Raw genomic sequence first — 25,152 nt, forward strand, 5'->3', positions numbered from 1 at the left:
GGGGTGGTTGAGCTGCATATGAGCACCACCCTGATTAGCCTATCACATCCTATGTCAAAGGGCAGAGTTCACCTTTCTTCAACCTATTCTTCTTCTTCATCATTCTCTCTTCCTTTATCCACCTGTTTCGCCTCCTTCTTGCTCCTCGCTTACCGGACGTTCGCAATAATGACTCCATCCTGGCCTGCTTTGGACACAGGCAAACACAAGCACAAACCAAACCCCACCCAATTTAAGAGAGCTAGAAAGTGTTGAAAGTTTTCGACCAAATAAGCCAGGCACTTGCATAGCCAGAGAACACGCGCCAGAAAAATAGCCAGCGTTGGCGTGGCACTTTTCACGTGTCGCTGTTGGCTGGCGAACTCCTTTTCTTTTCGCCTCAACCTCGGCGAGTCCCGGGGAACTTGGTGGTAAAGGCCTTTATGCTTAGATATTTTTTCTCCCTGGCTGGAGGAGGGAAAGTGGACACTAGCACGCTAGATGACAGATCTGCCAAGCAAGGAAAACATCCTTTGTTTTCTGACACATTAGTGACACCAGGTGATTCGGGCGGACCCAAGTTTTGTGTTTTTTTTCCCCAGGTGTTCTCCACCTTTTCTTATCACTGTTCTGTACATGTTGTGAGAAAAAAAAAATAAATAGGGTTTCCATTGCCTTCTTGTGCGTAGCTGAAAATGTTGTTTGTGTGTTAAAGTTTACCTGGTTACTTTGTACGGCAGGATTGCGTGTTTTGGTCCCCCTTTTTTTTCTTCCTTCCTTCCTTCTTTAATAGAATCATTCTTTTACAGAATTAATTTCTTACAGAATCATCTAGAGAGAGAGAGAGAGAGAGAGAGAGAGAGAGAGAGAGAGAGAGAGAGAGAGAGAGAGAGAGAGAGAGAGAGGAATTCAACCGTGTGTACATTTTCCCCAAAAGCTGAATCCAGACTTCAGCCCCCCAAACGTAACCTAACCAATAATTGGTGAAAGTGTAATATAAGGACGGGGGGGGGTGGGTTTCATTCATTGATATTCGTTACTGAAAATCATATCAAACCATTTGCTTTATTCAGTAAAATAATTTTTGTAGTCGTTAGGGGTTTTAGTTTCAGGTAGAACATTCCCTCTATGGTAGGTCAAAAAATATAAACACGCATTCGTAAACTAAATATCTATTCAATATTTACACGTAATAGATGAAGAGAGAATATAAACATCGCATCAAGATAATTCAAAGTCCATCTTTATATACAAAATCCTTCACACACACATTATAACATTATGTTTATCAACAACCATGATGGGGCCTTGATGAACCAGCAAGTCAGCGAACCCAAAGCCCAGCGAACAAAGAATGAAACTACAAACTATGTAGCCACTACTTGAAGACGACTTACGATGTGACGAGGGCCCCAGTGCTAGGTAAACACCCTCGAATATCTACCACTAGCAATCTAGCGATAACCTCATATATGGCTACTAGTAAGGCACAGAGGATTCAGACCTTGATTTGTAATGTAGCGCTAGATATGTTAGATAACATAGTGTGACGATGAAATAAACAGCGTATAAGAAATGCATCACGGTCGACAGTGGAAAGCACGAGTGCTAAATCTAGCCAAAGAGTAAGCAGCAACGCCTAATAAATGTCTTGAGAAAACACGAAAAAAAAATCCCCCAGATCCAGTTTAAAGACGTGGAAGGTACATAGGCCAGTTCAGATCAACACAGATCCTCGAAATAGGCATAAGACAACTATAAGGAAAGTGAATGACGAAATTCATAACACTGATCAGGGAGAAGTGAGCAGTTCACCTCCCAGAACACACCTTGAATCATAACCCTAATTATCATGGAGTTGAATACAACTGTCACGAAATAACACGCGAAACATCCACGCATCAAACATTGATAATGATATAAGATATGGAACGATAAAGCAAAACAAGACCCATTTAGTCGAAAATAGAAGAGGATATTCATCATGTCGAAAATAGAAGAGTATATTGATAATGTCGGAGGAGCAAACACTTATGTTCATGAAGACCATAAAAAGAAAAACAGTAGAAGAGCGGAAGGCAGACAACCTAATTACAGTCACTATTATGGAACAATAGACGTAAGAATTGTTGAAGATGACAGACCAAATGTCGATGGATAGCTAAGACAAAACCCCCAATGACAAAGTACCTGGAGGATCAGAACTCACTGAGAATATGCTATTCAACTCACTAGAAACGCTGTAACAAAGGCATTTATAGATCGACCTATGTCATCCTCACTAGTGCCATATTTCCCCAAGCTATTGGCAGTTGCCTCTTAAACGATATCTTGTCTCCAGACCGAGTAAAAAGAACATCAAGACTTAGAGTCAATTACATGCCAATTCTCCTACTCGAGGAAAAAGAAAAAGAAAATGGGCAAACTATCTAAAGGGAGAAGAGAATCTTGACTCCTTGACTACACAGCGGATCAGGGCAACTGAATTCTGAAATATACTGTGTAAGCAATATGGCTCTCACACAGTCCATGCAAAAAAGAAAAAAGAAAAATCACAGATGGAGCTGCTATTCCTTCAAGCTAAAGGATATTGGGTTAACATAGTTTTTGACGTACTATGCCTTGCAGCTTGAAACGTAAAGTCATTTAGGTGAACCGACTAGTTTGTTGCACTGGAGCGAAACCTATACGAAATCCAGAACGATAGAAAGAGACACGTACAGTTAAGCAGTTATGCAGGACGAGCGAAATAAACCTGCAGGTTTGGGTTCCTTAGGATAAGCGTCTTTCCCCTAATCTAAATATGTTTCATATATATCATACTCCATTTCCTACTATGTGCAGTGGGTATGCCGTGTTTGCCGGGTAATATAGCCAATGGTATGGCGTATTTAGACTAGTCTTTACAAACAACAGAAAGTCGTATAGCAAAAGCGATATAGACTCTTAATGATTACGAATCGTAGTGGCGATTAGTTTATAACAGGACTCAAAAATCACAGCACGAAACTAAATGTACAGATGACCCGGTAATTAGTGAAGGGAGTCTGCGGTTTACTACAACAATTTTAAGAAACGTGAACGCCACTGGATATCAGGACCAACCTGAGAGGTTCTTTAGTAGGAAGATATAAAGCAAATCCAGTTGAGGAGATCTCGTGAAGGGGGGTGGAAATACGCTTCTTCGTCTCATGAGTGCCAATTATACAGCAAACCCCAGTGATGACTGAGGGGAATCTGGTATTTACTTCACCCACTTTTTTTTTTGTTTTTTTACTTGTTTTGAGCATAACAAAATAAAAAACAGAGGTGAAGGTCATATAAAAAGACAGAAACAAAAGCAAAAGTGATGATTTCCATAAAAAAGAGGTAAAAAAAAAAGGGGGGCTCTAAAACCTGTACCTTAAAAAAGATAAAAGAACACTCTAGCTATCCCTAATGATAAGACAAATGAAGAACATCCCTTTAGTCTCCCTATACACACACTGAAGAGACCAAGCATTCTCTACTTCAGACCACTAAATATCCGGTCGTTCACCTTAGGCAAAACGTCAGATTACTGCTAGAAAGGAGTTTACCTTCGTTCCAAAAGCTGCCACCGATGAACCAACAACTGTACAGTAAAAATGATAGACCTTTCAGAACAAAGTTGAGGAATTAGCGAATCAGACATTTATTTACAGAGCACCAGCGACTGGAAGAGCGACAGAACCCACAAAATATCACAGTCAGTTCCTCAAAAATTCAGCTGAAGAATAACCCAATGACCAAACCCACTCCCACCCTGTGGCTCACGAAATGTAAAGAGAATTTGCGATAGGAACCAAATGATGTGGTAAAGGAATAATGAAATATATGTAACTTCAGCAGAAAAGATTGAGAAAACGAGCCAGGCACATTAAGGACGTGGGCAACTCCACTCCTACACTTCCTACCTGCCATCAATCCAAAACTGGAAAAGAATTTAGTTAGCCTCGCCACGTATATATATATATATATATATATATATATATATATATATATATATATATATATATATATATATATATATATATATATATATATATATATATATATATATATATATTTAGATTTACCATACTGGTCGTGATTGTTATGTGCCAGTTATGGTTAACTGTCGTGTTGCAACGCTTCCTCAGCAGAGTTAGACGACATAGATAGCAGGTTATCTTCACAAGATAAGCCCCAGGGCGGACTTAAATGTTCGAGATAACCCCAGGCTATCGAGGCAGAGTAAGTTCATCCTACCTATTCTAGCTATGGACCAGTCCATTGTCATTCTTCAAAGGTATATCTTCTTTTCTCTGCGGCACATCCATGATGCTGGACTTCGAACTTGGTGATGTAATGGTTTAGACTCGGTTCTAATTAAATGATAAACTTCGAGGAGTATATCTCCCATGCGTTCCTTCCTGGCCTTTTCTTGTTCCTGTTTTCTGAGTCGTGTTTTGCTGCTCCCTGTAGTTTTCCTGTTGGCGTTTATACCTAAAAGAAAACAAGGTTAGAATTCATATATATATATATATATATATATATATATATATATATATATATATATATATATATATATATATATATATATATATATATATATATATATATATATATATATATATATATATATATATATATATTTTATTTATCTTATTATACTTTGTCGCTGTCTCCCGCGTTTGCGAGGTAGCGCAAGGAAACAGACGAAAGAAATGGCCCAACCCCCCCCCCATACACATGTATATACATACGTCCACACACGCAAATATACATACCTACACAGCTTTCCATGGTTTACCCCAGACGCTTCACATGCCCTGATTCAATCCACTGACAGCACGTCAACCCCGGTATACCACATCGCTCCAATTCACTCTATTCCTTGCCCTCCTTTCACCCTCTTGCATGTTCAGGCCCCGATCACACAAAATCTTTTTCACTCCATCTTTCCATCTCCAATTTGGTCTCCCACTTCTCCTCGTTCCCTCCACCTCCGACACATATAGCCTCTTGGTCAATCTTTCCTCACTCATTCTCTCCATGTGCCCATACCATTTCAAAACACCCTCTTCTGCTCTCTCAACCACGCTCTTTTTATTTCCACACATCTCTCTTACCCTTACGTTACTTACTCGATCAAACCACCTCACACCACACATTGTCCTCAAACATCTCATTTCCAGCACATCCATCCTCCTGCGCACAACTCTATCCATAGCCCACGCCTCGCAACCATACAACATTGTTGGAACCACTATTCCTTCAAACATACCCATTTTTGCTTTCCGAGATAATGTTCTCGACTTCCACACATTCTTCAAGGCTCCCAGGATTTTCGCCCCCTCCCCCACCCTATGATCCACTTCCGCTTCCATGGTTCCATCCGCTGCCAGATCCACTCCCAGATATCTAAAACACTTTACTTCCTCCAGTTTTTCTCCATTCAAACTTACCTCCCAACTGATATATATAAATTCATGTTATAATCATGACAAAAATTACAACTAAAGGAACATATCGACTCAATGAAAACATTAAATAAAAGGATGTTCTGCCGATTTATGAAATTATTATAATAAAAAAATTCTTTACTGTATTCGTATGATTTAGCAAGGGGAAATAAACCTGAGAGCTACGAAGAGAACAAAAAAGAAAGATCAATAGATCCCAGCTCCATCAGGAGATGCTGGGATATGAGATGTAATACAAGGAGCCCTTAAGACATGTTATGCACAACTTGGTCCCATTTGATGACAAAATGCGAGGGATTGTGGTCGAGCCTTGTTGACGGCCCCTGTGGCTAAAGGGGAAACATGGGATCCACATCTGCTTTCCAGGAGGTTGTGGACAGCGAGGATGGATCCAACCACATCCTTTAACATTACACAGATCAAGGAAGGCCACGGATGCCCCTCACCCCACCACACCCACAACGGGCTAATCTCAGAAAACACAGCTATCTCCAGGGAACTTGTGTGTGTATGTGTGTGTGTGTGTGTGTGTGTGTGTGTGTGTGTGTGTGTAGTACTGGAAAGTAGCACACTCCTCTCTGGAAAGCTCCAGGCATCTGAGGTGACCTTGATGGCGGGATAAACATCAAAGAAAATCAACAATGTTCTAAGGTTTTTGGGGAAGGTGGAGATCAGTGCATCTCTCACCCATCCTTAAGGGGGGATGACGGGAGTGTACTATTACCCAGTGAAGATAGAGACAATTAACTAACTTTCTTGAATAGCTTTTGAATGGTTCTACCTGCTGGACGTCATATGGGGTAATCATTAATGGCCACGCGTACCATGCAGCAGAGAAAGATGAAGTGAGTGTTTTTTTTAACATTTTTGTCTTAAAAGCAGATGATGTGGTTGCAATGGAGTGTCTTCCCTTGAAGAGGGATTGCTACTTCTGAAACTCCCTAGTACGATGACAGGTAGGTGAGCACCTCCAGCTTAATAGAATGATGCAATACTTACATATCTAAACTGTAGGTGTCATGGGTAGCTTCTGGACTCCACTCTTCCACTGGTGACCCTTTCACAGAAGGAGGAGCAGAAGGAGGCGTTCGTGACTTCTTCTTGTATACGTAGTACGCCCCCATCGCTACAGCCACCAGGAGCAAACATACACCAACAGAAGCCCCAACAATAGCTCCGGTGTTCTGAGGGGGACTTCTGTCTTCTGTGGTGATATCAATTTCTGCTGGATCACCCAAACCGGCCCCGTTACCTGCCTAGAGATCATCAGCCAACATTAATGACTGGAGACGTCGACCGTTTCAGCTGCAACTGAATGGAGAGGGTGAGCGACTACAGGGTTAATTGAGTGGGGAAAGAATCGACAACTACACCATTGGGCTAAATGCAAAGACGGTGCCTCAGAATTTTTGGCAGGACTGGACAGGTCAGTATGGATATCTTTGTGTGGAAAGGCTCAATAGTTGATATCATTAGTTGAATTGGGGGCATCAGCAGGAGTAGTTGGATGATACAGAGCACAGGGTATTGCTAGATACAGGAGGCCTCTCGAGAGAAATAATCTTACCCGGACATTAACTGAGTAACTAGTTTTAGGAAGCAGATTCTCTATGGTATATTTTGTTTGAGACGCGTCCAGGTCAGTTCCATTCACCGTCTCGTTGCGCCAGGACCAAGTCAGGTGCCACTTATCCAGCACTCCATTCAAGTTTTCAGGCAGCGACCAGTTGAAGGTGGCAGTGGAAGAGGAAATGTCTGTCACTTGCAGGTCTGTAGGTTTACTGGGTTCTGTTCAGGTGGCCCAGAGAAGGAGACACATGTACTGAGCTGAATAATCAGTCGTAAAAGGTTATCTGTTTAACAGGAGAATCTAACATAGGTATTCCAAGCTGACTACATCCGATATTACGGGTGTAGTTATGTGATGCTGAGACACACAGTCTTACTAAGGGATAATGAGGCACTTGGCCATTAATCATTTCCTATGAGTTAGTGATAAAGGGGACAGTAGCCAACAGGTACATTACCCTCTTTTAGAAAGATAGTAAATCAGCAGATATTTGCCAATATATTGAAAATAGCGGTACGACAGATGCAGTAAGTGAGCAGACATTCATCTGTCTGCTAAATGACAGTGAGAGCCGACCCTCGTACATCTGCTGGGAGACAGTGAAGCAGTTACTAACTACCTTCCTGTTCAGTAGTGTTGGAGCAGCAGATACTCTCGTAGTCCCCACCGACAATACTTAGACACGCCTGTACTTCTGTGAAAGGTTTAAGGTGTGATATTTCGAAGCTGGTGACGCTCCCATCCAAGACACTCGAGTCAGAACCTGTGAAACAGAGAAGTCTTTAGCTTCCTGTGGATATGGATACGCGACCTCAAAAGATCTTTCACTTCTTTAATGAGGTCCTTGCTTACCTATTTACAATAGTTATGATAAATAAATACATACATATTATCATTATCATTATCATTGTTATTCTTGTTATTATTATTATCATTATTATTATTATTATCATTATCATTACTATTATCATTATTGTTATTATTAGTACTATAATTACTATTATTATTATTAGTAGTAGTAGTAGAAGTAGTAGTAGTAGAAGTAGTAGTAGTAGTTGTAGTAGTAGTAGAAGTAGTAGTAGTAGTAGTAGTAGTAGTAGTAGTAGTATAATTATTATTATAATGATTATTATTATTATTCTTATCATCATCATTATTAGTATCATTACTGATACTACCATACTACCATTATCATCATTATTCATGTTATAATCATCATCATCATCATTATCATTATCATCATTATCATCATTATCATCATTCGACATAACATAAGCCATTATAAAACTCCCTGTCCAATAGTATTCTTGACTGTTATGTTACAGTTAAAGGAACAACAAGGGCACTAACACCAATGATCACGCAGTGTTCAAGAGTTAGAACTCACCGACGTCTTGTGACCACAGGACTCTGGTGTCCCACGACAGGCAATACTGGGGCACCAGACAGCCATCGGAGACGAGACGCCACAAGACCTCCACTCGCCGAGATCCCTCGCTATTGCAGATGGTGTCTGAGACTACATAATGCGAAGAACAGTTAGTGAGTGGGTCTTAATACTGTAGTGTCGCGCTGCATTATGAGAAGTGTGCATCATGCATGTGGTGATGTCGACTACTGTTTTCAATGTGGACGAAGGATGGAACATATTTTGAAAAGGATACACATCGTGTGTTATGATGGTAACGGATTTCTAAATGAATGAAAAGTCAAGAAGTCCATAAGGATAAGGAATTAGATAAAATAGATTGAAAAACAAAAAATTAGATATATAAATAACTATACACACACACACACACACACACACACACACACACACATATATATATATATATATATATATATATATATATATATATATATATATATCTTTTCTTTCTTTCAAACTATTCGCCATTTCCCGCGTTAGCGAGGTAGCGTTAAGAACAGAGAACTGGGCCTTTGAGGGAATATCCTCACCTGGCCCCCTTCTCTGTTCCTTCTTTTGGAAAAAAAAAAAAAAAATAATGAGAGGGGAGGATTTCCAGCCCCCCGCTCCCTCCCCTTTTAGTCGCCTTCTACGACACGCAGGGAATACGTGGGAAGTATTCTTTCTCCCCTATCCCCAGGGAGGGTATATATATATATATATATATATATATATATATATATATATATATATATATATATATATATATATATATATATATATATATATATATATATATATATATATATATATATATATATATATATATATATATATATATATATAATCATGCGTACTTATAAACAACTGCATAACCAAACTACCGCCATTACTTCCATTCACAACTCATATCAGTTTGATTCACACCAATCCCATTCTTCTCACCAGATCCCCTCCTGACCTGCACTTAACTCCTGACACGGAGAACTTCCGTACCAACACCATTTAATAGAAGACGCCGCTGTACCATAAGTAGACACCTACTGGCGTTTGGGATGGCTGCCTCCTCCGCCTTAGAATCTTCTCCCCAGCCTCCTCCTGTGTGTGCTCTGACTTTGACGCTGTAGATCTGGCAGCAGTCTAGATCACGGATCGCAAAGGTGTACATGTCTTTGCCCACCGAGTCGCTCCCTGTGACTCCCATGGTGTCTTCCCATGTTATCACGTACTGATCAATGATGCCATTCTTGTCGACCGGGTCACTCCAGCTGGCGATGATAGTCGTGCCTTCCACCACAACCTCCGTCAGGACAGGAGGTCCAGGTGCTGTGTACATAAGTGTCGAGACTATTACCATCTTCTACAGGTAAACGGTAGTCCAGGGTTTACGCAGTCACTTCATCCATTGCACAATAGAAATACGTTATCATCACTACTTAGTACATGACAAATCAAGCATTTTTTTTTTCTCTCTTTACTTCTATATCGAACTATAAAGAAAATAGCTACAGGCATTATATTACATAGAATTTCTTTGTCCTCTTTCACACTAGTATGAGGATGTTCATGAGCTGTATATCGAACACCTCCAGTGGATAAGAATTAGGTGCAGATGCACCACGAGAGGAGAAAACACTTAGAATTTACCTCAAGTTCTAGTGATCTGTAGTGACTATCGGTGGCCTAAAGAATCCACTGGCGTGGTAATGGTACATGGATGGAGACATGTCTAGGAGGAGGTAAGAAAGTGTTTCTTGTAATACCGTGTGTGTGGGGTGTGTGTGTGTGTGTGTGTGTGTGTGTGTGTGTAGGACACACTTGATGTGTGTAGATGGACCTGTAGCCATGAATGAGGATAGGGTAGGATAGGTCCTTTTTCGCTAGGTCTAGGGTCGGGGTTCTTATTCTACGAACGAACGGAAGAACGTGAGGGTTAAATTCAGAAGTGTTACCAGAGCATAAAAGATGACAGACAAACAATCAAAGGGAATCCAGGGGAGAGGAGCAACACCCTGGGTTTCGATCCCCCAGTACCGACAAGGCTGACGTGAGAAGTGTATAGCCAGTCACTCTATCATTCTTCAGCCTCACACTCTGCTGACGCGGTCTTGGGCAGAGGCTGACAACCTACGTGATGAAAATGATATAACGAATGCTTGTGTTCAGCTTCGTAGTCATTAGAATACTTATCGTCAATGTGATTTCTATATATAACAAATGGATGTGGCAAGGCAGTTGCCACTAGCCCTACCAATTTACGACTACATCTGTAAAGTTCGTCTTCATGAGAGACATTCACTTACATGCAACCTACCTTCCTCCGGGGACACCTGTGAACAACACTTGCCACCATCAGTATTGTCATCCACAGCGACGCAAATGTTGTAATGAGCAAATGGCATTGTGTCCTCCAGCACTTCGCACACTTCTTCGTACCTCCAAGGCACCTGACCATTGCCAGACACTGCAGGCAAAATGAATGTGTCAAACGACAGTAGTTGTGCAGAGGGCCTTCAGTATGTATACTGATATTCCCTTAACATGGAATGAATAAGGTAACACTTAGATTACAGAAGTAATGCTGACATTATGAGATCTATATTGAGTGGAATATGAAGAATCATCCTTTGCCATACAGCTCTTCAGGGTTGAAGATGGATTCAAAGACTTTGGAAATGGTAAATGTCAAAGCAATAGGAAGATAGTTAGAGGGGTCAGAGTGGTCACCTTTCTAAGGTATTGGATGCACCAATGCGTATTCCCAAGGAGAAGGAAAAGTTTTGGTTTTTAAGCAAAACTGGAACAGACGAGCGAGCACAGATGCGAGTTCAGAGGCACACGCTTTCAGCACATGGGGATGGATGCCATCAGGGCCATAAACCTTGCTTGTGTCCAGAGAAAGAAGCTCTTTTCGGGCAGCCCGAAAAGAGAACACGAAAGGAGGCATATGATTAGTAAGAAAAGTATCAGGAGGTGAAGGAATGTTAGTCATCTAAGGTGGAGTTCGAGGAGAAACGGGAGCCAAAGAGAGTTGTTTTATCTGCGGGAGACACAGCTGTAGTACCGTCAGAGCGGAAAAGTGAAGGAAAGGTAGGCCGACAAAAGTTATTAGAAATGCCCTTAGCTAAAGACCAAAGAGACCTATCAGTGGATGACGAGGTGAAGTTATCGCACTTCCTTTGAATGAAGGAACGCTTCGCCTCGCGGATAACGTGCTTGCAACGATTACGGGCAGTCGTAAAAGCTGAATAGGAGCCAGAGGAAGGAGAGTCTTTCCAAGCCCGATATGCCTAATCCCTTGTCTGAATAGCATCACAATTGGAACGGTTGAGCCACGTACCGAATGGAGATGTCGTCTTGGAGGAAGAGGGGATAAGTGCTTCCATTCCCGCAAGAATGATTTCCGCTATGTGTTTGGCGAAGACAGAAGCATTACCACATAAGGGACAGTAATTTACCCCTAGGAGGTTATAAAAGAAGTTGCATAAGTTATTACAGTCAACTTTGTTCAGGTGCCAATGTTTACGCTTAGAAGGGGCTGCTGGAAGGGGAGGTGCCGGTAGAATAGATACATTTATGAGAGTTTGATCAGATTAACCAATTGGGGGGAGATTGTTTTTTACAGCTGGATGGATGGATAATGGGACACAGATCATGGAAAACAAAGCCAGAATATTAGGACACTGATCACAGCGGTCAGGATTATGGATAGAGTAGGAGACAATTTGCACTAAGTCATTGAGGATGGAGAGTGTGAGGGCTTCAATCCCTCCACTAACCGTGTGGGAGAAATTCAACCATTCCCTATGGTGAACGTTGAAATCCCCGAGGTAGAGGATCTGGGCTTGCGGGTGAGAGGATGTCACAGTCTCATGGCAGGAGTTTAGATAGTCGAAGAAGGATGTAAAATTTGTTGAGTGAGAAGAGTAATAGGCGAAACAGAAAAACGGGGGTAGTAGTAGGGAGAAAGACCTTGAGCCACATAACATCAAAGTTTGGAGACACAAGATCAGTGAGGCGAGCAACAGGTGTGCTTATGTTGGAATAAGCACAAACACCACCTTTGAACCGGACATCGTGAGTGGAGGTTATAGTTAGATATGAATAGGGGACTAGTGAGAACATCTCATTAGACAGCTGTGTTTCAGAGAGAAGTAAGACATTAGGAGAGGTCGACAGATAGTGTTCAACCGAGAAGAGTTTAGTAGAGAGTCCACACAGTAGTGGTATAGTGAATAGAAAAGGAGGAAGGTCTCACAGAGAGGGAGAGGTCGTGGGAGGAGGCGATACTACTACTGCCAGAGCCCTCCCTTGCGTTGGCAGTAGAGTCATGCAGAAACCCGGAGATTCTTGGCAACCCTTGATGCCGGGGACTAGGGAGCCATAAATTTGACGAACTCTGACACGATGATACTTATAAATGTTGGAGTGACAGGAATTGGCAAGAGTACTTATGTGAAAAACTAGTAGTGATAAACAAAATTAGATTAGATGTATGGTGCTTGTAAGAAGAAGATGGCAGGAGTAGCCCGGTCGTCCCGTATTGATGAGACAGAAAGTAAAACCAGCAATCCTGACATGGGGAGTGTCAGATGGTCCCGGGCACCACTTTACCGCTCCTCAGAACTGTGACTAAAGATTATATCTTACGTGTCTCATTGGCCCACGAGCTGACACCAACCCAGGCGACGTTAAACTGCTTTGCAGGGCACTTCTCATGGGCCGGCATCCAGCATACCTTCACGTTGCGATGGTCTGTGCTACAATTCACGCTGGCCAGCGGAACTTGGGTTGAACAAGAGAATGGTTAACGCAAACAATAGCAGATTTAGAGTGACAGAATGTCTCCAAGTGTCAGAGTAAACCGGTAATATTATCAAAGTGTATGTCGAGGATGCTTACTTTTCCCTAGGGTGGTAGTGCTCAAGGGGTCAGACAAACTCCCCCAGCCAGCCCCTGTCATAGCCCTGACCGCGACTGTGTAGGACACGCACTCTTTCAAACCCTCTATCAAGACCGTCTGGTCCGTTCCGCTCACGCTTATGTTGACATATGACCCGTCCTTATCCTGGAGGACGACTTCATATTCCATTATCCTCCCATTGGCCTCGACCGGTGGTGACCAAGTGACAGAGATAGCGCCACCGTCAGGAGAGACGTCCTCGATGACAGGAGCTCCAGGCTCTGTGACATAAGCAGTTGACATAAGTCGCGGGCAGCTACCATCAGCAAAATGATGAATGTGTGGCTCTCACAGCTGTTGCAAGTACCTCCTACAGCTCTATTTTTTCTTTTTTTTTGGGGGAGGTGTAAATATGACACGTAAGGACATGAAAATAGAAATAGAATTAGCTTTTCCCGTACAGATTTTCTAACCTCCACCAGCTTATATCATACATTGCCAAAATGATGATTTTAAGTTCTTCTTTTGGCCATTCGTTACTCCTAATTACTGTCCGTGAGTTTTTCGTGATCTCTGTTGCACTGGTGATGATGATGGTAACATGGTCTACAGTACTTACTGTCCTCTTGGGTAAGTTCCCAGCAAGTTGTAGGAAGACCGAAGCCTGCTTCCGTACTTCCTGCCACCATGACTGTGACGTTGGCAAAGGGCATGAGGTCACGAAGATCGGTATACAAATTTGTAGCGATGATGTCACCCGAGTCTTCATCGTCGCTCCAGAGACTGTCAAGCCTCCAGCTAATGCTATAGTTCGTGATCAGACAGACCGTGTCTGGTTTGGACCAATCAACTCGCATGCTGTTGGTGGTGACTTCGCTTAATGAGCAGGCCTCCGGGGCTGGTGGTTCTGGAAAGAAGAAAAAGGATGATCAAATTGACTGGATATGTACCCCCTTCCCTTCCCTGGTCAGCTTAGCTACAGAGAGAGAGAAAAAAAAATAGGGTAGTTCATGTATTCTGTAATTGAAAATATGAAAAGAAATCCTTCCCTTATACATAACAGTATAAATTTGGAGGTGTGGCAATATATCTTCCTCTGTAGGTTGTGTATATACATTTAGATATTCACCATTCCCTGCATTATATATATTTCCATAATAAAAATTGAAAGTACTTTATATATATATATATATATATATATATATATATACATATATATATATATATATATATATATATATATATATATTCTTTTTTTTTATTATACTTTGTCGCTGTCTCCCGCGTTTGCGAGGTAGCGCAAGGAAACAGACGAAAGAAATGGCCCAACCCCCCCCCATACACATGTATATACATACGTCCACACACGCAAATATACATACCTACACAGCTTTCCATGGTTTACCCCAGACGCTTCACATGCCTTGCTTCAATCCACTGACAGCACGTCAACCCCGGTATACCACATCGCTCCAATTCACTCTATTCCTTGCCCTCCTTTCACCCTCCTGCATGTTCAGGCCCCGATCACACAAAATCTTTTTCACTCCATCTTTCCACCTCCAATTTGGTCTCCCTCTTCTCCTTGTTCCCTCCACCTCCGACACATATATCCTCTTGGTCAATCTTTCCTCACTCATCCTCTCCATGTGCCCAAACCACTTCAAAACACCCTCTTCTGCTCTCTCAACCACGCTCTTTTTATTTCCACACATCTCTCTTACCCTTACGTTACTTACTCGATCAAACCACCTCACACCACACATTGTCCTCAAACATCTCATTTCCAGCACATCCATCCTCCTGCGCACAACTCTATCCATAGCCCACGCCTCGCAACCATACAACATTGTTGGAACCACTATTCCTTCAAACATACCCATTTTTGCTTTCCGAGATAATGTTCTCGACTTCCACACATTCTTCAAGGCCCCCAGGATTTTCGCCCCCTCCCCCACCCTATGATCCACTTCCGCTTCCATGGTTCCATCCGCTGCCAGATCCACTCCCAGATATCTAAAACACTTCACTTCCTCCAGTTTTTCTCCATTCAAACTCACCTCCCAATTGACTTGACCCTCAACCCTACTGTACCTAATAACCTTGCTCTTATTCACATTTACTCTTAACTTTCTTCTTCCACACACTTTTCCAAACTCAGTCACCAGCTTCTGCAGTTTCTCACATGAATCAGCCACCAGCGCTGTTTCATCAGCGAACAACAACTGACTCACTTCCCAAGCTCTCTCATCCCCAACAGACTTCATACTTGCCCCTCTTTCCAAAACTCTTGCATTTACCTCCCTAACAACCCCATCCATAAACAAATTAAACAACCATGGAGACATCACACACCCCTGCCGCAAACCTACATTCACTGAGAACCAATCACTTTCCTCTCTTCCTACACGTACACATGCCTTACATCCTCGATAAAAACTTTTCACTGCTTCTAACAACTTTCCTCCCACACCATATATTCTTAATACCTTCCACAGAGCATCTCTATCAACTCTATCATATGCCTATTTATCATACTTTGTCACTGTCTCCCGCGTTAGCGAGGTAGCGCAAGAAAACAGACAAAAGAATGGCCCAACCCACCCACATACACATGTATATATATATACACGCCCACACACGCACATATACATACCTATACATTTCAACATATACATACATATACATGCACAGACATATACATATGTACACATGTACACACTCATACTTGCTGCCTTCATTCATTTCGTCGTCACCCCGCCACACATGAAATGACAACCCCCTCTCCCCGCGCACGCGCGAGGTAGCGCTAGGAAAAGACAACAAATGACACATTCGTTCACACACAAAGTTTTGTAGGGCCTGGATGTGGAAAGGGAGCCGTGGTTTCGATGCATTACACATGACAGCTAGAGACTGAGTGTACACGAATGTGTCCTTTGTTGTCTTTTCCTAGCGCTACCTCGCGCGCGCGGGGGTGGAAGGGGGTGCCATTTCATGTGTAAGGGGCTGGCGGGAGGAATGGATGAAGGCAGCAAGTATGATTATGTATATGTATATATATGTATATGTCTGTGTAAACATATGTATGCATACGTTGAAATGTATACGTACGTGTGTGGGCAATTATGTATATTCATGTGTATGTGGGTGGGTTGGGCCATGCTTTCGTCTGTTTCCTTGCGTTACCTCGCTAACGCGGGAGAGAACGACAAAGTATGATAAATAAAGTATAAATACATATATAAAGTAAATACACTCGAGACATTACCTGCGCTACTTGTACTTCCACTGGCAGTTACAGGAAGGCTGCTGAACTCTGGATAGACACTCCTCACTGAAAAGACGTATGTTTTACAAGGACACACATCAGTGACCAAGTACCAGGTCTCATACGACACTTCATTTTGACTGTCCCATATGATGCTGTAGTACTGTGGATCATCGGCGTCAGTAGGAGGCAGCCAGGTCACGTTAAGGGACGTGGGTCCCACTTCCTCCACCGTCAGGTTTTTGGGCAAACCATAATCTGAAGTGGGGAGGCAAGCGTGAGAGAAAGAACCCCAAAGAGTGGGACTTCTTCTTCTTGTTCAAGGGTGGGAGTGTGGTGATGAGAAAGTAAACAAATTGATCGGCGGTAAAGTGATTAAGCCAAGTCTGCTATGGAAGGAGAGGGAGTTCATATAGTGATGACGTGCTTCTGCTAACATATTGTATGACTGAAATTTCATCATTGAGAATGGGAAAGCGGTCGTCGACTACTGTCTTCCCCCCCAGAGTGGTTGTAAGTAGAGGGGATGGATGGTTACCTGAAAACTCATTAGTAATATCAGACTCTTGCCCTGAAACAGCGTCTTTAACTATATATATATATATATATATATATATATATATATATATATATATATATATATATATATATATATATATATATATATATATATATATATATATATATATATATATATATATATATATATATATATATATATATGGCCCGAGATCCTCCCCTCCCGTAATTTTTTTTATTTTCCATAAGAAGGAACAGAGAAGGGGGCCACGTGAGGATATTCCCTCTAAGACTCAATCCTCTGTTCTAAACGCTACCTCGCTAACGCGGGAAATATATATATATATACATATATATGTAATACATATATATGTAATGCGAAAGAAATCTTAAACTCATAAGATAACCACAACGCAGCTTTCCTTGCTTGTAACAAGTCGTTCACCACGAAAACACTATCAAGGTAACTGATACTTGGCTGATAAAGATCTGCTGTGTGTCTAGTCTAAGATAAGCTCAGAATCTTAGCACTATTGAAGCCTCAGACGGTTCTCGGAACAACCAATTATCTCATAGTGGTGTAATCACTCTTCACATCAACTCCGGGAAGTGCCGAGACAGCATTACAATCTATATAGAATTTATACAGAATCAAAAAAAACAAAAAAACGAAAAACTAATGATTTAGAAAAATAGAGGTATTGGAATCAATGTACATTTGAAGTCATGTACTCACACTCAACTTCTCTTTTTTTTTCTTAAAGGGTTCGAAGCTATAACTTCTGTTTCCTATAAACGTTCAGGATTTTGTTAGAGTATTTAACATATACACAAGTGGTCTTCCTATCGATCTAGTGTATCGTCCCCTTTCTTACTCTTGTGGCAAGAACAAAGGTGAGATGGGAAACCATTCTCATCCTATCGAAAGACCAAGACAGACCAAACGCAGAGGAATACTGCAACTGGGATGGTCTCATGTACCTCCTTTGCAGAGGAGAAAAAAAAAGAAATATGAAAGTTATCCTCACTATACCGTCATATGAAGCAGTGGTTACCTCTGTATCGTTTACACCATCGCGGGAGTTGGTTAATCAGCGCATCCTGTTGATTACAGTCGTAATCTTTGTGTGTGTGTGTGTGTGTGTGTGTGCTTTGTTCTGGGTGCTCAAGGTTGGTATGCGCGCATGATAGAGGTCTGTCTGCGGAGGTGCATGTACGTCGCAAGTATTGGTACAGGTGTTACCGGATTCCGCCTGCGTGAGGTGACTGCCCGAGTATAAAGAGAAGAAAATCACCTTTGGTAAGGGTTTATGGTTAGGAATACAGACTCTCCTTAGAAGGTCTCATTCCAAAGGAGTCAATCCTTTCCCTGCTACTGGAATGAGCCCAGCAAGTGAATGCAGTAGGGAAGGAGAATCCTGGGAGACATCAGGACCCATTCATGAAACTAGATCTTGGAGAAAGAAAGTATAGACGAATGAATAGATGACTCATATGTACATAGGCGGGGTAGCTAGCGTGAACGTAATGTTGCATGAGTGTTTGTGTGAGACGGCGTTCCTACACACGTGTACGGTTATGTGAGAGAACGTTGTGGGTATTTGACTGATGAGCTGTGTGGTATAAGAGGGTTGGGGGGTGGGTAATGATCACTAAGGAAAAGTTGAAGTAGTCCACTTGATCTGTGGAGGAGCTTACTGCTGTGTTGGGCTGTGGGAAAGATCCGTAAGTGCGTGGGGGGGGGGTCATACATAGACCCCACGGAAGATGCTTGTACGTGTCTGTTACAAACTAGGTAGGCCTATGGAAGATGTAGGCGTAGAGGAGCTATAGGAATATGTGGTAAACCTGTGTGGATGTGTGGGAAGGACGTGGGAAAGTTGTGGAGCCTCCTACCTCCTGCGGAAGAAGAGAGTCTGGCATAATCGTATAGGTGTTTAGAATTGGATTCCGTGGTTACATGGGAGGTTCGTGTGATGTCGTAGAGGAGCTGATAAAGACGTCTTGATATACTGGCATGTCTTATCAGACGAGTGGAGGCGATCCTGAGGCAAATGACGGAAGGTCTCCGCGATGAGAGAGAAAACTACATGACGTCTCTGACACATTTCAAAAGGTCGGGGAAGTTTATGCCCTGGCTTGCCGATGGTCGACAGAAACCTTACAACGAGTTACATTATTTCTTTCTTTTCTTTTTTTTTTGGAGGTTACGAGATAGCGCGGCGGTCACGTAATCTACTGGGCCATCGTTGAAACCAGCAGCAGATACGACAGTCATAGTGTGTTATCATCAGCCACTCAGCTAGAAGTCGGCAGGTGACAGTTGACTCACACAGACTAACATAGAGCAGCATTACATCCGTATGATCCAATGTGAAGTTACGTGAAAAGATTGTCGTACGACTGTATGGGGTCTTAGAATTGTCCTTGGCACTTAAAGCAGCCTTTAATGATCCTGGTAGTTGACAGGCCTAGTCACGCACAGCAAATCATAACACCATCAGAAAATCCGTCGTCTAGTGATTGAATGTATCATGAACACTTAATATCCCATAATTAAGGTTCGCTTAAGACCACTGAGCATACAACTGCGCAACAAGAAAAGGAAAATATCGAATTTCTCGAAAAATCTGTTCCGTATGTGTGTGTGTGTGTGTGTGTGTGTGTGTGTGTGTTCAAATACATAAGAAATGGATTTCCATTCGCTAATTTTCTCTATAATCTGATATAATTCACATCATAAACATCTGTGCTTTCACTAATGCTTAGAACATCGTAGATTAGATTTATATGTAGATATGTCTACTTTCTCACAACATCTCGTACTCGACGAACCACGAAGGGTTACAGGCGTAAAACATACTGATAAGACAATAAATGAATTACGTTTCCTCTCCTTAATACCTCACCTCCTGACCTACGCTGCCTCCCAGCATTACTCATCCATGACAGGTCTTGTTCCGAAGCTAAATGTGAAAGGAGGGAATGTGTCCACAACAGATAGCGACTTACGTCGAGCAGTCGAATGTGTGAAGGAGAAGTGACCACTGACAACGTAACTGTGAAAGTCGGCTAAGTATAAACACACGATGATTACCACACGACAAGGATGAGGAAAGTTTTCATATATCTAATGATGCAAAAGTTGGGACGAAGATACTTGATGGTTTTAAAGACTGAAGCTTGAAAGGTTCAACGAATTATGGCGAAAGCAATGCGTGAAATTAGGCAGATGTAGAGATGGTACCGACTGTCAAAGGACGAGAGAAAGCATAAGATAACCAGGGAGGAGGAGCGTTCGATGAACCAGAAAGCCACCAGACAGTCGGGAAAGCGTGAGACGACTGGTTAAGGCGTAAGACAGCTCCACATGGCGTCAACCTTCCTCTACCTCCATGTGGCGTCAAGCTTCTTCTACCTCCACGTAGCATCAACGTTCCTCTACCTCCACGTGGCGTTAACCTTCCTTTTGAGACAACTTTAGAAAGGCGTGAGACAGTTGGGGATGACATGAAACGACCAGGGAAGGCGTGAGACACTTCGGAAGGCGTGCGATAGCTGGGAAGGGCTTGAAACAGCTGGGAAAGACATGACGCACTTGGGAAAGGCATGAGACGTCTCAGATAAGTGTGAGACTCTGGAAATGGCTTGAAAAGGCTTAGAAAGGCTTGAAACTGCTTGGAAAGGCTCGAGACAGGTGGGGATGGTGTGAGGCAATTGAAGAATTCATGACATTATAAGTAATGTATTGGAGAGAAACACGGCTAAATAAATGTGAACATTGACCCATAGACTGTGTCTTCACGTAAGCAAAGAGCGATGAAAAATGCACATCAACACCACATGACTTTTTCTGGTGTTGACGACGGGTGTATGTTTATATGCAGGATGTTGGAGTAAATAATAATCCAACTGTAAATGGAATGTTGTATTTACGGTCTGCTGAAGTGCCGGAATTAACATCCAGTTCTGTGTGATAACAATATCCAGAACTATAACAGGAAAATATATTTGGCAACCATTCCAAATATGTGAGGGTAAAAATAAAGGACTTTCTACCGAGACGAGAAGCATATGTGTCATAGGAAGGTTAACCAAGCTATATTGGGGAACGTGGAACATGGGGAAGGCTCATCAAGGTAAGCTGAAGGAATGTGGAACGTGGGGGAAGGTTCATCAAGGTAAGCTGGAGGAACATGGAACGTGGGGGAAGGTTCATCAAGGTAAGCTGAAGGAATGTGGAACGTGGGGGAAGGTTCATCAAGGTAAGCTGGAGGAACATGGAACGTGGGGGAAGGTTCATCAAGGTAAGCTGAAGGAACATGGAACGTGGGGGAAGGTTCATCAAGGTAAGCTGGAGGAACATGGAGCGTGGGGGAAGGTTCATCAAGGTGAGCTGGGGAACGTGGAACGGGTGGAACGTTACCTGGAGGTGGAACAAGATAGGAAGAGGAAGGAAGGCTTAGACCCTTGGACGAATTTTTAGAATTATGAAGGACGAAAGAAATAGTTCATCTGACCTATTCATTCTCATCCCATGAACGAAGGACCGACCAAGGTGAATTGTCTTGTACGTTTGTGAGCGAACTGGCAAGTGAGTTTAAGGACGAACAGGCAAGTACGTTTGCAAATATACGAAAAATAAAAGAAAGATCAGTGGAACTGCGATTCCTGAAGTTTGCCTCACTGGCTTGTAAGTGTACAAAGAGAGCCAGTGTTCTAGGCCAGTTGCGCTCACCTTACCACCCGTTTCATTATCAGGAAAAGCAAAGGAAAGGAACACTGCGTAGAGTGAACAAGGAAGAGAGTAAGGTGTTGCAAGTAAGCAGGTGAGCGAATACACAAGCAAAAAAAAGACAAATGATAAGATGGCTTTTGTCCAGAGCCCCTGTAAGATGACGACTGTGATGAGGAGCCACTTTTAATAGGTTACCTTCAAAAACCTTGTGAAGAAAGAGAGATAACACTGTATGGGTCACATACAGAGAGATGAGGACTTATCTCTAAGGCCACAGAGATAAAGAGAAGCACCGCTGGATTCGTAGGAGCTGATAAGATTAAGAGAAAAACGCTTCACGACCAAATTTAGCAAAGACACCATTAAGAGGTGATTTAAGACACAAGGTGAGAGTGCTAAACAGACCTCTGCTTTACGTTACGAGATCAGTGATCACAAGGTAATAAGGCGCTGGATTGTGATTTCAAGACACGTTCTTCTTCAGCCGTTATTTGCAGTCGCTATCGCTTGGAGGGCTGTGTCTGGCTGACTTGGACGGGGGGCTGTGTCTTGCTGACTTTGGGTGGAGGCGTTGTGCCTTGCTGACTTGGACGGGGCTATGACTTGCTGACTTGGACGGGCCTGTGCCTTGATGACTTGGGTACTGTGCCTTGCTGACTTGGGTACTGAGCCTTGCTGACTTGGGTACTGAGCCTTGCTGACTTGAGCACTGAGCCTTGCTGACTTGGGTACTGAGCCTTGCTGACTTGGGCACTGTGCCTTGCTGACTTGGGTACTGAGCCTTGCTGACTTGGGTACTGAGCCTTGCTGACTTGGGTACTGTGCCTTGCTGACTTGGGGGCTGTGTCTTGCTGACTTGGGTACTGTGCCTTGCTGACTTGGGTACTGAGCCTTGCTGACTTGGGTACTGTGCCTTGCTGACTTGGGTACTGAGCCTTGCTGACTTGGAGGATGTGTCTTGCTGACTTGGACGGGGCTGTGCCTTGCTGACTTGGACGGGGCTGTGCCTTGCTGACTTGGACGGGGCTGTGCCTTGCTGACGAGAAGAGATAACCTAGGCTGACTGCTTGGACGTTCGAGAGAATCACAATCGTGTCAAAAACGTCGAAATTCATTTTCCATCAAGACTTCCACCCTACAATCACCGCTAATTGGAGTCGAGTGGTCATATCCCTATCTGTCGCCTCTTAGCCCACCACGCTCCATAATCTCCATCCAATGTTTGACGAAGGCTTAAAAGGCAGGTCTGAGTTGACCCCCATCGTGGGCCATGCTAGTAGAATCAACACTGCCAGGTGAGGAGGCGCAGCGTCGCGCTTCGGCATCCTTCACGTCGACACAGTTCAAGCTGGGCGGGTTGGCTGTTTCCTGCGTCTGCGAGGTAGCGCAGACGAAGAATGGTGCACCACTCATACACACAGACATGCGTTCATCGTGCGCTGTATGTTTTTGAGTGTTTGTATGTATTTATTTGTGTATCTGTTTCTGCATATGTGAGACAGTATTTGTGTGTTGATCCATGAATACCAATTTGCATTATAGATAAATGGAGCTTTGTGCTCATGAGTCATACCATCTCTTTATGAACTTATCTGGTTGTGCGTATGTGTCCGGTAACGTGTGTGTGTGTGTGTGTGTGTGTGTGTGTGTGTGTGTGTTTGTGTGTGTTTCTGTGTATAGCAAGTGTGACAACAAATCATGCAAGACTAACCTTCCCCGCTCTCGTTTTCCATGTGTTCATCTTCTTTCTGAAAAAAAAAAAAAAAACGAAGCATGGATCAATAGTGCTTGTAATTTGATGACATTTCCACACACACACACACACACACACACACACACACACACACACACACACACAGGTGTAAAGCGGTTATTGAAGAGGTGTAAAGCGGTTATTGAAGAGGTGTAAAGCGGTTATTGAAGAGGTGTAGAGCGGTTATTGAAGAAATGTAAAGCGGTTATTGAAGAAATGTAAAGCGGTTATTGAAGAGATGTAAAGCGGTTATTGAAGAGATGTAAAGCGGTTATTGAAGAGATGTAAAGCGGTTATTGAAGAGATGTAAAGCGGTTATTGAAGAGGTGTAAAGCGGTTATTGAAGAGGTGTAAAGCGGTTATTGAAGAGATGTAAAGCGGTTATTATTGAAGAGGTGTAAAGCGGTTATTGAAGGGGTGTAGAGCGGTTTGGCACGCCGTTGCTCTCGAGTAAGAGCTGCGATGCGAAGACGCTGGATATCTCTAACACTTCAGTCTCTTGCTGAATCTACTGCTATCATGTAGTTATGTTGCTGGGCTGGTGGGAACCACGTGTGCCTTGCTGGACATGCATTGCGATGCATCTGGATGGAACAGTGGCAGTGACTTCAACTCAGTGAGGTGTTTACAACCTCCCTCTTGACGTGAGAAACCATAATCTTCGTGAGAGCTTTAAACAGTGTCTCTCCTTCTGGTTGAGGCTGTTAAAAACATGCACTCCACACCAATCCCACACCTAAACCTTCCCTTACTTGTCTTCTCTTATGAAAAACAAACCCATTTCAAAAAGGCTCTGATAAACTGGCTCTTCCATGAAATCTCCCTTCCTCCCATTCTACCCCCACCATCTCTGAAGGGTATTTTTCCCTCAGTATCGTTCATTTATTCAACCTGACTTGGATCCTTTGGTTGCAGAGGTGGGGTGGTTGGGCTTGTTGTCGTGTGACTCTACGTTTGGCACCTCGGTATTGGTCCAAGAGGAGAAGAGGCCTTTTTCCCTTCATGGTAGCTGACACCACCGGTGATATTTTTGATCTTTGCCACAAGAGCGGCTTATCTACTGCGCACATCCCGTGGGCGATGGCGCAAAAAAGAAGGTGCTGAGCGCACAGAGAGTCAGGAGGTCATCCTCTCGTCGTCAGGAGGTCATCCTCTCGTCGTCAGGAGGTCATCCTCTCGTCGTCAGGAGGTCATCCTCTCGTCCAATGGAGGAGACGATCATGGTTACCCCCAACCTGGAAGCGGTGCCACGGAGGAAAGCCTCTCAACCAAGCATCACCAGATAGACGATCAAGTGCTCCAGGGTTGGTGATCTAGGACTCCTTCCTTGACAGCTTGTAGAGACGTTCAGGTTGTCATGCCAGGATGCGGGTGGGGAAGCGAGTGCTCGGGGAAGGGTGGGGAAAAGCGTCAATAATCCCATAGTCTACCCAGAGAACGTGTCCCCCCCACATTCATGCTTTCACTCGGGCCTCGGCAGCTAATGCAACAGGGACTTTATCATGATAAGCATCAATAAAAAAAA

At 43.0% G+C, this 25,152-nt stretch overlaps 1 protein-coding gene across 1 annotated transcript in view; it reads right to left on the reverse strand.

The window, feature by feature from the left end:
- Window positions 1–1,138: 1,138 nt before the first annotated feature.
- LOC139756634 (phosphatidylinositol phosphatase PTPRQ-like) overlaps window positions 1,139–25,152 on the reverse strand; it is a 56,810-nt gene continuing 32,796 nt past the window's right edge. Inside the window, exons 14-25 of the mRNA XM_071676305.1 lie at window positions 23,586–23,622; window positions 16,618–16,875; window positions 13,966–14,253; window positions 13,346–13,627; window positions 13,094–13,228; window positions 10,758–10,907; window positions 9,488–9,769; window positions 8,423–8,554; window positions 7,655–7,798; window positions 7,033–7,253; window positions 6,465–6,721; window positions 1,139–4,485 (exon numbers count right to left, since the gene is read on the reverse strand). Coding sequence (XP_071532406.1) covers window positions 4,365–4,485; window positions 6,465–6,721; window positions 7,033–7,253; window positions 7,655–7,798; window positions 8,423–8,554; window positions 9,488–9,769; window positions 10,758–10,907; window positions 13,094–13,228; window positions 13,346–13,627; window positions 13,966–14,253; window positions 16,618–16,875; window positions 23,586–23,622 — 2,307 coding nt within the window. The 3' untranslated portion in view covers window positions 1,139–4,364. The remainder of the gene's footprint in view (window positions 4,486–6,464; window positions 6,722–7,032; window positions 7,254–7,654; window positions 7,799–8,422; window positions 8,555–9,487; window positions 9,770–10,757; window positions 10,908–13,093; window positions 13,229–13,345; window positions 13,628–13,965; window positions 14,254–16,617; window positions 16,876–23,585; window positions 23,623–25,152) is intronic.

This window comes from Panulirus ornatus, chromosome 22, assembly GCF_036320965.1.
Source record: "Panulirus ornatus isolate Po-2019 chromosome 22, ASM3632096v1, whole genome shotgun sequence".
In the NCBI taxonomy this organism is placed as follows: domain Eukaryota; kingdom Metazoa; phylum Arthropoda; class Malacostraca; order Decapoda; family Palinuridae; genus Panulirus; species Panulirus ornatus.